This window comes from Balaenoptera borealis (assembly GCF_965194805.1).
Source record: "Balaenoptera borealis genome assembly, chromosome: 4".
Classification (NCBI taxonomy): domain Eukaryota; kingdom Metazoa; phylum Chordata; class Mammalia; order Artiodactyla; family Balaenopteridae; genus Balaenoptera; species Balaenoptera borealis.
Window position 1 is genome coordinate 75,180,095 of NC_138861.1, and position 16,125 is coordinate 75,196,219.

The window sequence follows — 16,125 nt, forward strand, 5'->3', positions numbered from 1 at the left end:
GCACTCGAGCACATGTGGCGGGGAGAGGGGGATGCAGGGCCGAAGTGAGAGAAGCATGGACATATATACACTACCACATGTAAAATAGATAGCTAGTGGGAAGCAGCCCCATAGCACAGGGAGATCAGCTTGGTGCTTTTCTACACCTAGAGGGGTGGGATAGGGAAGGTGGGAAGGAGGCTCAAGAGGGAGAGGATATGGGGGTATATGTATGCATATGGCTAATTCACTTTGATGTACAACAGAAACTAACACAGCATTGTGAAGCAATTGTACTCCAATAAAGATGTATAAAAATGTACGTATATAAAATAATAGAATTGTAATACGTAGACACAGAGGAAATAAAATGACATGTGAGCTTTGCTTCAAAATAATTTGCAGGGAGAACGGGTGATGGGTACATGAAGTTTCATTATACTGTCTTCTTTTTTGCATATGTTTAAAATTTTCCATAATACAAAGTTTGAAAAAAGCACAAAGATACACATACCAAATTAATCATTCTCAAATGCCTAGTAAATGTCACATTTTCCCAGAGTTGGGTCATTTAACTGGTTTGAAAAATATTAAAATGAGTCAATGAATCTTAAGATTCCGATGGTCACAGAGGTCGGCTCCCTGTACTTTCGCCATTAATTTGACAGCCACTTTTCCGCAGTTTTTAAGCACTGAACCTTGACACTGTTGTGTCCAGGAAATTACCCATTGGCTATGGCTGAATAGTACATTGTTTGTTTATATCTTGCTTATTCTGTTATATAGGCATTTGGAAAACTACATTTATAAATGTGATTCTTAAATCTACTAATCAATTCAGGCCTTAATTAACGGGAACTCAAACAGCTTCAGTGCCATGAAGCCAATATAGTTTAAATTTGTATTATGAATGGAAAAATTTTTTGAATTATTATTATTTTACTATATTACTTTGATAAGAAGAAACAAATATAAGCAGTAGAGGAGTTGTAAAGTTGAATAGTTTCCGATTTAGAGAACTCTGAGCTTTTGTAGCAGACCTCTGGAACTGAGTCTTAAAATGACTTTTCAGATGAATGAGCATTTGTTAGACCCCTCGCACCTCTTCCAGAATCTTGCTCCGTTAATTATCTCCTTGCCAATTGTATCTTCAGTCTTTCTCCATGTTCTTACTTTTTTCAGTTTTGTCAACAAGTCTGGTATGATATTTCTTATCTTAAAATACAACAAAACTCTTCCCAGGCACAAAACTCTTGTAGATGCACAAGAAGGGAACAAGAGTACATTCTCTAGGTGTTGAGACATCTGGACAGAGAAAGCAGTGACTGCTGAATGTCCCAAGGGCAGAGGCCATGAAGTGTGGCATTAATTTGTTTTCAAGCTGCTTCTCACATGGCCATCTGTGGGCAGCATGTTCCAGGAAAAATGAGAGCAGATATATATTTAATAACAATGGATGCATCTCCCAAGACTAAGCCAGAGAGTAAAGAATAAAATAAGTTGCACAGAGAAATTTAAATGGTTAAAGAGTTCATTTTGTTCTCTTTAAGGCCAGAATCAGCTCTGGGCTATTCCTTCATGAGCCTCTGTTCCTTCAGTTCATTCATGATCCCCTCTGCGCACCTCTCCTGACAGCAGGAGCCCAAAGTCTGGCTTCAATCTTCCATCAGAGGTACATGGTTTTAGAATGTGAAAGTTACATTTGGAAAAACAAGGAATTCTAAATGGAGGCTTTCACTGCTGGCGACATCCTGGTAAAAGGGAATTTGAATTTTTTCATCTCTGTCCTTACACATTTGAACTCTTTGGAAGGACTCGCTGGAAACAGACTCAGTTGGGCTTTGTTTAGTGTACTCTTAAGAAAGGCTAGTCGGAATCACTAGGGTGGTTCCTTATTTTAGTTCTCACAGTTGCTTCCCACAAGATATTAACTTAATTCTCCTTCTCCCATTCTTTGTTAATTATAGCTATGGCTCATCAAAAAGGAGTAATTCCAATACTCAAAGTCCATAATATGTCTTTAATGAAGTCAGATATGACTGCAGTTTGGGATGGAAACCTGGTCCTGGATGTCATACATTTTCATTTTTTCTTTTTCTGTCTTACGGTGTTAAACAGATTTGCTCCGTGTAATCACCAGCTCTTAGAATGGAAAATTCTCTTATACATCAGTGCAGGCATTGATTCAGAACTGTACCTAGCTCCTGGAACACAGTACGTGCTTAGCAGATACTTGCTGACTGGCTTGAGCTTGTTCAGTCGTTCCACCGGCACAGGCATATTTTCAACCCTTTGCTTGAAAGATGGTCCTTCATATCCTCTGCTTGAATCTTTCTAGTTCTGGGGAGTCCCTTCTTCCTCCTCCTCTGCCCCTCCCCTCCCCTCCTTGTTCAGGAGGTCTGTGCTGAGTAGATCTGTGCAGGCACCGTGCTGGGCTCTGGGATACTGTGAGTAACGATACATTCCCTGCCCTTGTGGAATTCATGGGTTAGTAGGCGAGACAGACATTAATTAAAGGGCCAAAGAAGACAAGTAAAGCCACAACTCTGACAAGTACTAAGAAGGGGAGCACAGGGGGCGGGGTGAGCTCCTCCAGGAGGTAGAAAGGACTCCATGAAGATGGGAAAACTGAGATCTGAAGGATGAACCGGAGTTGGTTTGGTATAGAAAAGAAGGAAGACCACACAGGCAGAGGGACCTGCACATTCAAGATGAGAGGTGGGAAGGAGCCTGCTGTGCTCCAGGGACTAAAGAAGGTCAGTGTGGCTGCAGCCAGCGGAGTGACAGGGAGAGGGTACGAGCTGGGGCTGGACACCAACTGAACAGCCCGTCCACAAAGAACTCGTAAACTCTACTAAGGACTTTGGACATTATCGTAAGAGGACTAGGAAACCATCCAGTGGTTTTTAAAAGGGGGCAACATGATCAGATTTGCATCCTGCTCACTGCTAGACGTGTGTGTGTGTGTGTGTGTGTGTGTGTGTGTGTATGTGTGTATGTGTGCATATGTTAGAAAGTTCTTCCTTCCATTGACTTAAAACTGCCTCCATATGACTTTCTCTCACTGCTCTTGGTTCTGTCTTTTTTCTGGAGCTCTGCAGAAGCAAGTCCCCTCCCTCTTCTCAGTGAGGACTTTCCAAATTCCAGTTCTGTTTCAGCTTCTTAGTATCCTGATCATATCTTTCTATACTCCCTGCATCATCAATCTTCCTAATAAAGTGCGGTTCATAGAGTTGAATACGATTCTCCAGAAAGTTTTGGAGAACAGATTAGTTGTTTTCTGTGATCTGGACCCTATACTTAAGCCACACATGTGACCAATAGTTTCATGCTAATTTTGTAGTCTATGAAACAACCCCAAAGCCCAACTTTTTCAGGTGCAATGCTAATAAATCAGGAGGTCTCTCTTTTTCTGTTTTTGCTCTTTTTTTTTTAAACACAGATAAATAAAACAGCTCTGGCTTTCAGCCCTGACACTGCCACCAATCCTGGAAAGTTCACATATTCTCTCTGGGCCTCCATGCTTTACAGAGGGACAAACTTCTTTCCCCATTCCTGATGTTTCCTTCTGTGTGGTGGGAACCCCATTCCTGAACCAGGCCTGGGCTCTCTCCACTCCTCTCACTCAGTCTTCCCAAAGGAGAAGTGGCTTCATCTGATGGGAGGAGGAGTGACTTCATCTGATGGAGAAAATGGACATCCTTAACTCAGTGCCTTTCTCTCTTCTCTTTCTTTGGGAGCAAGCTGGCCCACAGAAAGCACGTGCTCTGGCCTGTTCTCCCCGTGCTGTAAGTTTTGCAAGGAGTTTTCGTCCCAGGGAGCCGGCAATAATCCAGTGGGGCTCTGTGAAGCCTACTTGTCTATAGATTTAAGTCAGTTTCTTCATTATCAACTTTATCAGTAATAAAGTAATAGTCTTGCCTGAATGGCCTTATGCCATTGTCTTGTTTCTCTTTTGGTTCATCACTCAGTGCTATTTATTGGGCTCTTCCAAACAATGAGAGGATAACCAATGATTGTTTTCCAAAATTCCTTGTCCCTAGGAATATGACTTTACATTTATCCCACTAAATGTCTTCAGGTTGGTTTCAGCCCATTCTTCATTATAGCCAAAATTAGCACTAATTGGCACCCAGTGGTCTGGAGGAATTTACTCATGTCCTTAACCAATTAGTTAACTCTGAGGAAGTAATGTTGGCCCTGGGATCCATTCTAGGTTGCAATGTGCTGGGATGTTGCCATAGCTTTATTCTCAAAGCCATATTACAATTTTATGGGAGCCCCCATTAGTAAAATGTCATTTCAAAATCAGATCTGCTCTGTATTCAATTCCACTCTATTGTAGCTAATGTCACAGCAAGATCATATGCTTCACATTTGACATATCTTTGAAAAGTTTGTCCATGGTGCCTGTCATGTAACAAATGCAGAAGTAATCATAAACATTGATGATGGTGATGATTCAAAGTGTTAGTAATAGTAGTTTATATTTGCCAAGTGCTTTGTGTGATTCAAAGAACTTTCAGGTACCATATCTCACTTGAGCTTCCCAGCTGCCCTGTGCAGCAGACAGGGCAAGAAGTATTGTCTTCATTTTACAAATGAGGAAACAGAGGGGTTCAATAATATGTCCCAAATCACATGGTGTATTTAGCAGTAGAGTCAGACCCAGAACACAAGCCTGCAAATATTGTCTAACATTTGCCACTAAACCTGATATCCACTTCAATAGTATTTATCTTCCACCTTGAATGGGTTCTTCTTTATGACCCTGATTTAGGCGTGAATATCACACATTCATCACTAGACTCAGCGATCCTAGTAAGTTGTGTCTTCATGTGGTTCACTGGTGTCCATGGCACAGTGCCTGTCTTCATTAGACCCCAGGGTCCTCAAGACGGGGGGCGGGGCCACGTGCATGCTGTTCTTTCAGCAGCCAGCTTAACGTAGAATGGCAGAAGCATACTTGACTTTTTAAAGCGCTGGGAGAAAATGTGTTTGTTATCTGCCTTTTCTTTTTTCCCTTTTGGCTTGGTTTTGCGGATATGTTAATGTTAACTCACAGTGGGGAACGTCTCTAAGACCACGGGTGTTGGAAACAGATGGTTTAGGTTCCAGTCCTGGCTCTGCCAATGGCTGTTTGGCTTAGGGCAAGTTACCTAATCTACTTGCCTTATTTTGGATTCTCCTGAGACAAGAACTTGGGTGAAGATAATTTACTTCAGAGGTGATCCCAGGAAGCAGAAGTGGGGGAAATAGGACTTGGAAGGAAGTAAAGCCAATAAAGGGTATATTAATGATTTGATTGCTGTTGGGGGAACTGGACTCAGTTGTGCTGGGGACATTCTAAGGACTTGTGTAGAATTGTCTCATCACAAGATGGAAATCCTGGTGCATTTACCTGCTGATTCTTGCCCACATTGGTTGAGAGTGACTCTGAGAATCATTAATATTTCCCCACTCCCTTTCCAGATTTCTGCATAACTGAGCAGCTTCCCAAGGCTTCAGAGAAACTTCTGGCAGCAAAGCAGGGAGATGCTGAGGCCCAGAATTGATGTGGGACACTGGCCTCATGCATGGAAATGTACATCCAAGACACACTGAAATCAAGTGTACTAGGGCATGTTGCATGATCCTCCACAAACATCTGCTACAGTCCTCAAGCTTTGGTTATTGCATCTGTGATAAGGAGTTGCAATATACCTCTTCACAGAGTAATAATGATGATTAAACGAGAGAGTATACAGTTCCTGGCATATTTGATAGACTTGATAAATATTAGTGATAATGATGATGGTGATGTTATTTATCTTATATTAAATCCATAGTAATTCCAACTGAAATTAAGGTCAGCAAGCAGGTCATATTTTTTCCATTTCTGTGTGTTCGTATTATTGGTCAGATTCTAACTCATCTGGAACTATTTATCTAGAGCTGGCTATATGCTGCATTGCTGCATTAAAGGTTGTCTCTTAAGTTTAATAATCACTAACAAATTAAAAATAGCAATTGATAATCCTGTGTGTATGTCACCATATAATTAAAAGCAATAAATTTATAAGAGTACAGAAACCCAAGGATTGGGGTGTATGCCCATGTGCGTGCACATACATGTATGTGCCTAATTTTAATAATTCATGAAAGATTTAACCCATATGATCTTCATATTTCATATGTTTTATATTTTGGATCCCCAGTTTTGTTAGTTTCCAGTTTGGCATTTTCTTAAGATAAAATCAGATACTGTTATCTTTGTTCTCATAAGTACCGTATAAGTACCTTCTTCTTCCTTAAAAATCTTCAGTTCTTTAGGAAACCCCATGATCAGTTCAAGCTTCAGTTCTACTATTGTTTACCAGCTCTCTGACCCTTGGATCTGTTACTTGGCTTCATTTCCCTCATGCTAACACAATAAAAACTCAAAAATGTTAGTACTCTTATCTTTCACTTTCTTAGTAGGGAATCCCTCTCCTTTTCCATTGTACAGAGTGTCCCTAAGAACAAAATTAAAATTGGCAGGTGATTTTGTGGCTGTGATTCCTTCCACATACATTTGCTTAGTGCAGCAAAGGCAACTGGAAAGTCCTCATATTAGGCTGAAGTTCGAAATGCACTTCAAACTCAGTTTTAAACAGGGATGGCCAGTGTAGCTATGACTTTCACTATAGGATGACTTCCATTTAAAATATGACATTTATAGTGAAATTTTGGCGTCTTAAGATTTTCCTTAGCAAGTGATTTAAAAGTTACAGGATGAAAGCTGAGTCCAGGATTTATGATTTTGGGTCATTCCTCAATGAAGAACCATGAATAGCAGAAGTGGTTAAATGTGACCCACATTTCCAAACTTCCCTAAAAGAGGACATATTTGGGACAAATATAACTTTCTTCAAGGTGACCAGTAGCCACTAAAAAACAATAAACAACTGCCTTATTCAAACATAGGACCTACACTTAGAATTTGGGACTAAAATAATCACCCTTTGTCTTCAAGTCATAAATCACTCCCAGATTCTATGGAAGTTCACAACTTTCTTAGAAACTATAACTAGAGTTTCAGGTATGGAGAACAACTTAAAACCAGGAGAATTTTGCCCTAATTTCAGTTCCCAAAAGTTTAATAAATTAATACAACTAAAACTTAGGATAATTTTTTAGGGATAATTATATCTGAACTACCTAAAAGAGTTGGAAATATCCAATTAAATAACTGTTCAAATACTTATTCTGATTAAAATAGTACAATTGCAGTTAATTTTTCAATTGTTTCAAAGATAAAATTTAACTCTGGTGTTACTAATGGATATACTAAATATTTATTTTACTCAAAAGCAATGTAGAAGTGCTTTGATGCTAGCATCCTTTATTATTGTAATTGCTATCAATAGTGATAGTAATGTGTCACCTAAATAATTCAATCCAGTGGAGAAAAGTTCATCTTAATTTATCTAAAAATACTTTCAAGTGCATACAGTTATCGGAGCTAAATAAAAGGTTCTGGAGACCTTTAGTGAATGGATAGGAATTAGTGAAAATTTCCAAATAGTGGCTTGTGAGTGTATTCATAAGTCAACTCTTTGGAACTTTGTCACCTTTTCCCAAATAAATGGTATAAGAAGTGGAATTTAAGATGAAACCCATAATTCCGAACTATGACAGCATATGTAAATCATACTGTGCCCTGCATTGGTACTAATAGGACGCATCTCAATTTGGGTCCTGGTGTTATGGAACCAAACCTGGGTCCACTCACCTGTGCACAGTAAAGCCAATCTACTGATATTGGGTTGTGGTGAAAGAAAGTGCAGCATTTACTGTAAGGTGCCAGACAAGGAGGCCAGGACAGCTAATGCTCAAAAAGCCAGAACTGCCTGATGGGTTTCAGGAAAGCATTTTTAAAGGCATGGTGAGGAAGGGGAGTCACAGGGTATGTGATGAGCTCATGCACAATTCTCTGATTGGTTGATGGCGAGGTAACAGGGTAGCGTCACAGGGGTTAACACTGTCATTCCTCAGGCTCCGGTAGGTCTGGGGGTTACATGCTCATAGTCACCAAGTCGTTAACATTGTCTTCCATTTGGTGGGGTTTTAGCATCTATAACACAACTCAGGAAATGTGCATCAGATACTGTTATGTAGGTACTTCAGAGAGGAGCTACAACAGAGGACATGGGGGAGAGGTCTGTCCTGGGAAGTCCCCGTAGGGTCCTGCTCAAGGTTACACTGGGAACAGTAATGAGGTGCTGAAGTGAAGAAGAAGAGAAAAGGTGTTTCCTCTCTTTTATCTGCGTTATGAAGTACAAAGCTCTGGCCTCTCCCTCCTATTTCCTAAGGTGTCTCCTCCCAGTCCTATTATGTTCCACTTCTGCCCCATTAAAGGGTCTGAGCCTAAATGCCCACCCTTCACTGTAATCTGAGGATGACTAACCTGACCTTAACAGTCTCTGCAGTACTTGCATTTTTTAACGGAATATTTGTGAACCCAAGGGAACTGCTAATTGGTAGAATTTCTGGCTAGATGATCAAAGCAACATGTAAAGACCCAGGTAGTGAGGGAGAAGGAGTTTGAGGTTTTGCAGGCCGCTTTGCTGGCAGCTCCTCACCCCGTCACGGTTTATCATTGCTCCTTCTTTTCTTCCCCTTCAACTCCATAGTTTGTCGAATATCACTGAGATTTTTTCCCCCTGACTATTTGGCAACCACAGACGTTCCGTTCGGGTGAGGAGCAGAGGGTGGACATAATGATGTGACTTCTTATGTGGATTAGGAGTCAGCAGTGCCATATTTCTGTGGACTTCCATGCTTTCTAAAGGCTCAAAACTGCTGTCTTCAGAAGAAAAATTTTTTTGCAATCTCGTTTATAATATTAATTTGCTTAGTAAATCTTCCCTCCTTCCTTCCTTCCTTCTTCCCTCCCTCCCTCCCTCCCTTTGTTTCTTTTTTAGTAGCTAGGGCCAAGTTAAATTGTACCTTTGTCACAAATTCTGAACTAGTCTAAAATAATGAGCAATCACAAAACATGGGCAAGTAGAATAAAATTCATAACCTGTAGTTTCTTAGATGCTGTGCTTAAGGAATAAACGAAAAAACTGAGTTTGAGTATATGGGCAGGCAAATATGCACACCCTCCCATGTGCCATAATCACCGTGAATAGCAAGGTAACTAAGTTCTGTTGAACTGTCACATCCGTCTCCTCCTCTCCACGCCCACTGCCTGAGGCAGTCCTGAATGTGCACAATAGTCCTTATCTCCTGGCTCACTCTCCTCCCATCCAGCCTCCCACATTGCCTTAGAGTGGTCTATCTAAAACACAGATCTTACCATGGCCTCTACCCACTTGAAACTCCTGATGGCTTCTCATCGCCTTCTGAATAACGCCTGTACATCCTAGCACAGTAAACAAAGCCCCTTTCCAACCTCGCTAAGCCCGACTCTCCAGACTTGCCTCCATCCACTCTCCCCAACAGTGAGATTTCTCACTGTCCTTTACCTGGGCATCCTGTGTACATTCCTACCGATGAGGCTTCTCTCCTGCTTTTCCCTCTGCCTGGACTTCCTCCTTTACTTTGCTCACCTGAGCTGCCTTCTCAAAGGCGGAAATAATCATTCCCTCCATTTCCCTGTACATTATATATAATATAAAATGTTGCAATTTATTATAACATCTATTGTGGTAGTTATTTTTGTTTGCTTTTCTGTACTCCAACCTAAGAAGTGAGCTCTGTCAAGACAGGGACTTCAGTGCTTCTGGAACATAAAAGATGCACAAATGTCAAGATCAAATATTGAAAAATGATGGAAGGAGTTGAGTCAATGTAAATGAAGCAGAACAGGCAATATAGGGTGGGGGAGTGAGAGGTACAAACTATTGGGTGTAAGATAGGCCCAAGGATGTAGTGTACAACACAAGGAATATAGCCAATATTTTGCAACAACTGTAAATGGAAAGTAACCTTTAAAAATTGTATAAAAATTAAAAAAAAAATTTTTTTAAAGACAACTATGTGTAATTAATGTTAAGCCATGGGATGATTAAATTTGCCCAGTGAGAGGGTATAAACTGAGAAGAGTTCCAAAGCCAGAATTCTGGGAAAGCCTATATTCAAGGAAAGAGGATCAGAATAGGTTGAGGTGTAACCAGAGAGACAGGAGGGGAAGTGAAAGGAGGGGTTGGCATAGATGCCAAGAGAGGTGAGTCAGGAGAGCTGGTCATTGGGTCAGATGCTCTAGAGAGGCAGGATGTGGTGTGAGGAGCTTCTGAGTTTGGCTGTAGAAAGTCACTGGTGATCTTTGATGAGGGTATTTAGTAAAGTAGAGGAACTGGAGGCCAGGTCATCTCGATGGTGAGTAATTATGCAGGAATGAAGAAGGAGAAATGCAAACTACTCTTTCTAGGGTTTGTGGCAGGGTAGAGAAATAGGGCTAGAGCTAGTGAAACAAAGTGCAGAGACTGGTTGTGCTTCTGGGCTGCGGGAAAGGAGCCAGGGGCCGGGGAGGCTGAAGTCACAGTTGTAAACTGACCAGGTTGTCATTCTCAGCATTGTGTGATGGCTTAAGTGGGGGATTAGACTGGGAAAAGTTGGTTTTTTGTTGGTGAACTGAGGTTTGACCCTGGTAAATGAGACAGAGTTTGTTTTGTGGCCTGTAAAATGGCTCTGAGGGAAAATTCCAAGGTAAAGTTCCAAAAAAGCATTTTGAACAGTAACTTTTTTGGAAAGAACATAGAGGTGCTTAGGATGAATTTGGAAGACAGTAGTTATTTGTATGTTTAAGTTCTGGTGCTCTGGCAGGAGCAGATATTATAATTATTTCCATTTTACAGATGAAGGTAGAGGTACAGAGTGTCCTGGCTATCCTCCCCCACAAGGTCTGGCCTCTTCAGGCTGTATGGGCCCTCTTTGCCTGTGTGTATTGAGAACGTTCTCTTTTGGAGATGTTTTTCCACATTTACTACTAATGTGGGTAATACTATCCAGTTGGAAGGTACAGAGATCATCCGGGTGAGGGTTGCTTCACTGGTTGTCTAGAAAGATGTCATAGATTAACCTTAACCTTGGTGAAGTCACCGGACTCCCAAGTCTGGTTCTTAGCTTTGAGACCCAGGAACTTCCCTTTCTCAGCATACCAGAAAAGTCATCTGACGCAAGTGGTCTGACTTAAACTTAACAACACTTACCAAGCTATCAGTTTATGATGGGGGCTGTTCGTTCACCATGACACGTGCGCATCTGCCCTCCAGGAGGCTCTTCCTGGTTTCACAATATCTTAAAACCTGTATGGACATAAATCAGGTGGTTGCTCTATGAGCACAAAGACAGAGCAAAGGAGGTTGATAGTATAGCCAGAACTCTCAGGAAGCTAACTGAGTTGTTTCTAACTCAGAGCAAGGCACTGCCCTTTAGTAAGCATATTTATTTTCCTCAGGGTCAGTGTTTTTTCCCCTGAGCAATGTTACATGGATGAACTCTGCCAACTTTAGCTGTTCTGATCCCCGTTTCTATATTTTCATGTAGACCACCCTCTCATATTGAAACATTCCTTATTAAGAGATATTAATATCACCCAGATAAATTCGCTTTTTCTGTTTTTGAGCCAGAATCCGTTTTTAAAAAATTGTGGCTACCTTTGGCATATGTGTTGATTTTTTTCAATCAAGTCCGTTCTTTACCCCTTTTCCCTACCTACACTGTACTGCCCGCACAGACATGGCTTGATCTGAAGGGGGTAACTCACAGAACTCATTGCAAGAAGTTACTTTTTAAAAATTGCATTTTGCTTACTTAGATAGCTGTAAAAACACTGCTTGGGGAAATTAAAGAAATAACATAGCACTACTCCCCATAAGCTATTATCAGAGATTCTAGCCATTTATATTTTTCTCCTATATTGGTTTGTTCTCCGTAAAACTCCCTGATGAAAACCCAGAGATCTTTGGACCACAAGCACAGTTGCATTGTATGGCTATTCAGGTTCTTAATACCTTTTTTCCTTTGAGGTGTACTCTCCCAGATCCCATCTGCTGACTTCTTTATTAACTTGATCTTTAAATGTCTTTATATTTATTTGACTTCTCCATGACTGAAGGCCATGTTCTTCATTTGCAGTTTGTGCTCATCTTGTTTTGACTAAAACATTTTTTTAAATTTCTTGACGTATAGTGGATATTCAGCTATTCCTTGAAGTTATAACCTCATCTATAATGCAAACATAATCCTGGTACCAATTTATATTAGACTTTATCCATGGGTTCAATCTCATATTACTTTCAGGCTTCCAACCGCCTATGTTCTTTAGTTCCAAAGATAGGGAATTTGTGTTGTGTTCTAGGAGTTAAGAAACTACTATTGGGACTTCCCTGGTGGTGCAGTGGTTAAGAATCTGCCTGCCAGTGCAGAGGACGTGGGTTCGAGCCTTGGTCCGGGAAGATCCCACATGCCGCGGAGCAACTAAGCCCATGCGCCACAACTACTGAGCCTGTGCTCTAGAGCCTACGAGCCACAACTACTGAGCCCACGTGCCACAACTACTGAAGCCCACGTGCCGAGAGCCCGTGCTCCACAACAAGAGAAGCCATCTTAATGAGAGGCCTGTGCACCACAACAAAGAGTAGCCCCTGCTCACTGCAACTAAAAGGAAAACCCGCATGCAGCAACGAAGACCCAACGCAGCCAAAAATAAATAAATTAATTAATTAATTCATTAAACCAAAAAAAAAAAAAAGAAAGAAAGAAACTACTATCAAGTGAGAATGACTGGAAACCTTCCAGAATTCTAACTCATGTTCCTCCTCCACAACCTTGGAGGATTTCTTTTTTTTAATTCTTTAATACAATTTTTAAAGGTTATACTCCATTTATAGTTATTACAAAATATTGGCTATATTCCCCATGTTGTACAATATATCCTTGTAACCTATCTTACACCCAATAGTTTGTACCTCCCACTCCCCAACCCCTTCCTTCCCTCCACCACTGGTAACCACTAGTTTGTTCTCTAGTTTGTTTGAGTCTACTTCTTTTTTGTTATATTCACTAATTTGTTGTAGTTTTTAGATTCCACATATAAGTGATATCATATAATATTTGTCTTTCTCTGTCTGACTTATTTCACTTAGCGTAATAGCATCATGCTCTCCAAGTCCATCCATGTTGCTGCAAACGGCAAAATTTTATTCTTTTTTATGACTGAACAGTATTCTACATGTAACGCGTCTTCTTTATCCATTCATCTGTTGATGGACACTTAGGTTACTTCCATATCTTGGCAATTGTAAATAATGTTGCTGTGAACATTGGGGTGCATGTATCTTTTCGAATTAGTGTTCTTGTTTCAGATATATACCCAGGAGTAGAATTGCTGGGTCATATGGTAATTCTGTTTTTAGTTTTTTGGACCTCCATACTGTTTTCCATAGTGGCTGTGCCAATTTCCATTCCCACCAACAGTGTACAGGGTTTGCTTTTCTCCCAACCCTAGTGTGTTTTAGAGTGGCTTCCTAGCAGACGCTGTCAGTGCCACACCCAGATTCCTCCCCTGCCACCGCGGCATGCTCTAGCCCACTTCCAGATGCCAGGATCTGCACCTCTTTGACTAAGTGCTTTTCCAGAGCCATGTGCTTTTCTCAGTTATAAAGGGAGGGCTAGAAGAAAGGAGTAGGAAATTAATACCCCAAGCACCCTCAACCAAGGACTGATGGGACATGGTGTACAAATGCCCAACAACCCTTCCTCTAGGGTTTTTTTACTTTACTGCTTCCTTCCTTTCCCTGTCCTAGTTCCTCATCCCCTGCTAGTGCTTCCTGCACCTCCCAAACTGCTTTCACTGCAATCCTTATCTCAGGATTTGCTTCTGAGCCCAAACTGAGGCGTGATATAACGGAGAAGAGGAAACTTCCTAGCCAAAGGGCCAAACAAATCAATATCCAGAAGTTACAGCTGATGAACTATAGTGGGCATAGAGCCTGGTACTGAATAATAATTGTTTTATGAATGCTTTCCAAATAATCATTGCTTGTGGTCCTCCTCTCAAGGAGTGCCCAATCCAGTGGGAGAGGTTGTTATATAAACCATGAGACTTTAGTATTGTGTAGTTAGTGCTATAGGGAGGTGTGAGAAACCTCCTGTGGGAGAAGATGTGAGGCAGCAGTTCCACAGGATGGGATTAGGAGTGAAAGAGGGGTTTAGGGAAAGCTTTATTGATGGAGTGGTATTAGGTATGGAAGTTGGAAGAGAGCACTTCAAAAGGAGGAGCATGAACACACATAGAGAGAGAGGGAGAGAGATATATTTGAACAAACCAGGAATACTGCCATGGTGAGGGGAACAATGGGCTGGAACAAGGGGTGTTGGGGAGCAGTGGCTGGGATGAGATGGTGAGAGGCCTCAAATGCCATGCTAAGGAGAGTTGGCCTTATCCTACAAGTGATAAGTAACATGATCATATTTTTGTATTAGAATATCTTGTTTCTAGATATATATGGAGTAACTCTGGGATACTTAAGGCTATTCTCGGAGCTCAGTTTACATAGAAGGGGCAGTAGAAGGTGAATGGTTAACGTGTGGGATGCCTTTATTTGAATCCCAACCCTGCCGCTTACTAATTGTGTGATTAAAATAACTAACATTTAAAAGATTTTTATTGAAGTATATTTGGCATACAATATTATATTAGTTTCAGGTGTACAACATAATGATTCAGCATTTGTGTGCATTGCAAAATAATCATCACAATAAGTCTAGTTACCATCTGTCACCATACAAAGTTAATACAATATTATTGACTGTATTACCCATATTGTACATTACATCCCCATGACTTATTTATAACTGGAAGTTTGTACCTCTTGATCCCCTTCACCCATTTGTTTCCTCTCAACTCCCCTCTGCACTAGCAACCACCAATCTGTGTTTTGTATCTATGAGTCTGGGTTATGTTTTGTTTTGTTTGTTTTGTTTTTTAGATTCCACATGTAAGTGAAATAACGTTGTATTTGTCTTTCTCTGTCTGACCATTCACTTAGCATAATACCCACAAGGTTCATTCATGTTGCTGTAAATGGCAAGATTTCATTCTTTTTTATGGCTGAGTAGTATTTCTCTCTCTCTTTCTCTCTTTCTCTATCATATTTTCTTTATTCATTCATCTATCAATGGATACTTAGGTTGTGGTCATATCTTGACTATTGTAAATAATGCTGTAATAAACATAGGGTTGCAGATATCTTTTCAAATTAGTGTTTTTGTTTTCTTCAAATAGATACCAAGAAGTGGAATTGCTGGATTGTATGGTAGTTATATTTTTAATTTTTTGAGGAAACGCCATACTGTTTTCCATAGTGGTTGCACCAATTTACTTTCCCACCAACAGTACATGAAGGTTCCCTTTGCTACCAACACTTGTTATTTCTTGTCTTTCTGATAATATCTATCCTGGAGAACGTTGCATATGCATTCGAGAAGAATGTATATTCTGCTACTTTTGGGTGGAATATTCTACATATATCTATTAAGTTCATTTGATCTCATGTGTTGTTTAAGGCCAATGTTTCCTTATTGATTTTCTGTCTGGATGATCTATCCATTGATGTAAGTGAGATGTTAAAGTCCCCTACTATTATTGTTGTCAGTTTCTCCCTTTAAGTCTGTTAATATTTGCTTTACATATTTTGGTGCTCCCATGTTGGGTACATGTATATTTATAAGTGTTATATCTTCTTGCTGGATTGACCCCTTTATCATTATATAATGCCCATTGTCTTTCATTACAGTCTTTGTTTTAAAGTCTGTTTTGTCTGATAAGTATATACTTACACCAGCTTTCTTTTTATTTCTATTTGCATGGAATATCTTTCTCCATCCCTTCACTTTCAGTTTGTGTGTGTGTCTTTACTTTGGAAGTGAGTCTCTTGTAGGCAGCATATAGATGTTTTGTTTGTTTGTTTGTTTGTTTGTTTTTATCCATTCAGCCACTCTATGATTTTTTTTTTAATTTATTTTATTTATTTATTTTTGGCTGCATTGGGTCTTCACTGCTGCATGTGGGCTTTCTCTAGTTGCAGTGAGCGGGGGCTACTCTTCGTTGCGGTGCGCGGGCTTCTCGTTGCGGTGGCTTCTCTTGCTGCAGAGCACGGGCTCTAGGCGTGCGGG

At 40.5% G+C, this 16,125-nt stretch overlaps 1 protein-coding gene across 5 annotated transcripts in view; it reads left to right on the forward strand.

Annotated features, from left to right (window-relative positions):
• The window catches only part of LOC309627933 (uncharacterized protein), a 146,117-nt gene that overhangs the window by 103,963 nt on the left and 26,029 nt on the right, over positions 1 to 16,125 (forward strand). For 4 of the 5 annotated variants that reach the window (XR_014244034.1, XR_014244035.1, XR_014244036.1 and 1 more), the window contains one exon: positions 5,452 to 15,944. The exons of the other annotated variant lie outside the window; for it this stretch is intronic. Coding sequence is in view for 1 of the 4 variants with exons in the window: in XM_082390332.1 (XP_082246458.1) it covers positions 5,452 to 5,463 (12 nt within the window). In the remaining 3 variants the exon portion in view is untranslated. Of the gene's footprint in view, positions 1 to 5,451; positions 15,945 to 16,125 lie in introns of those variants that run through there. 5 annotated transcript variants of the gene reach the window in all.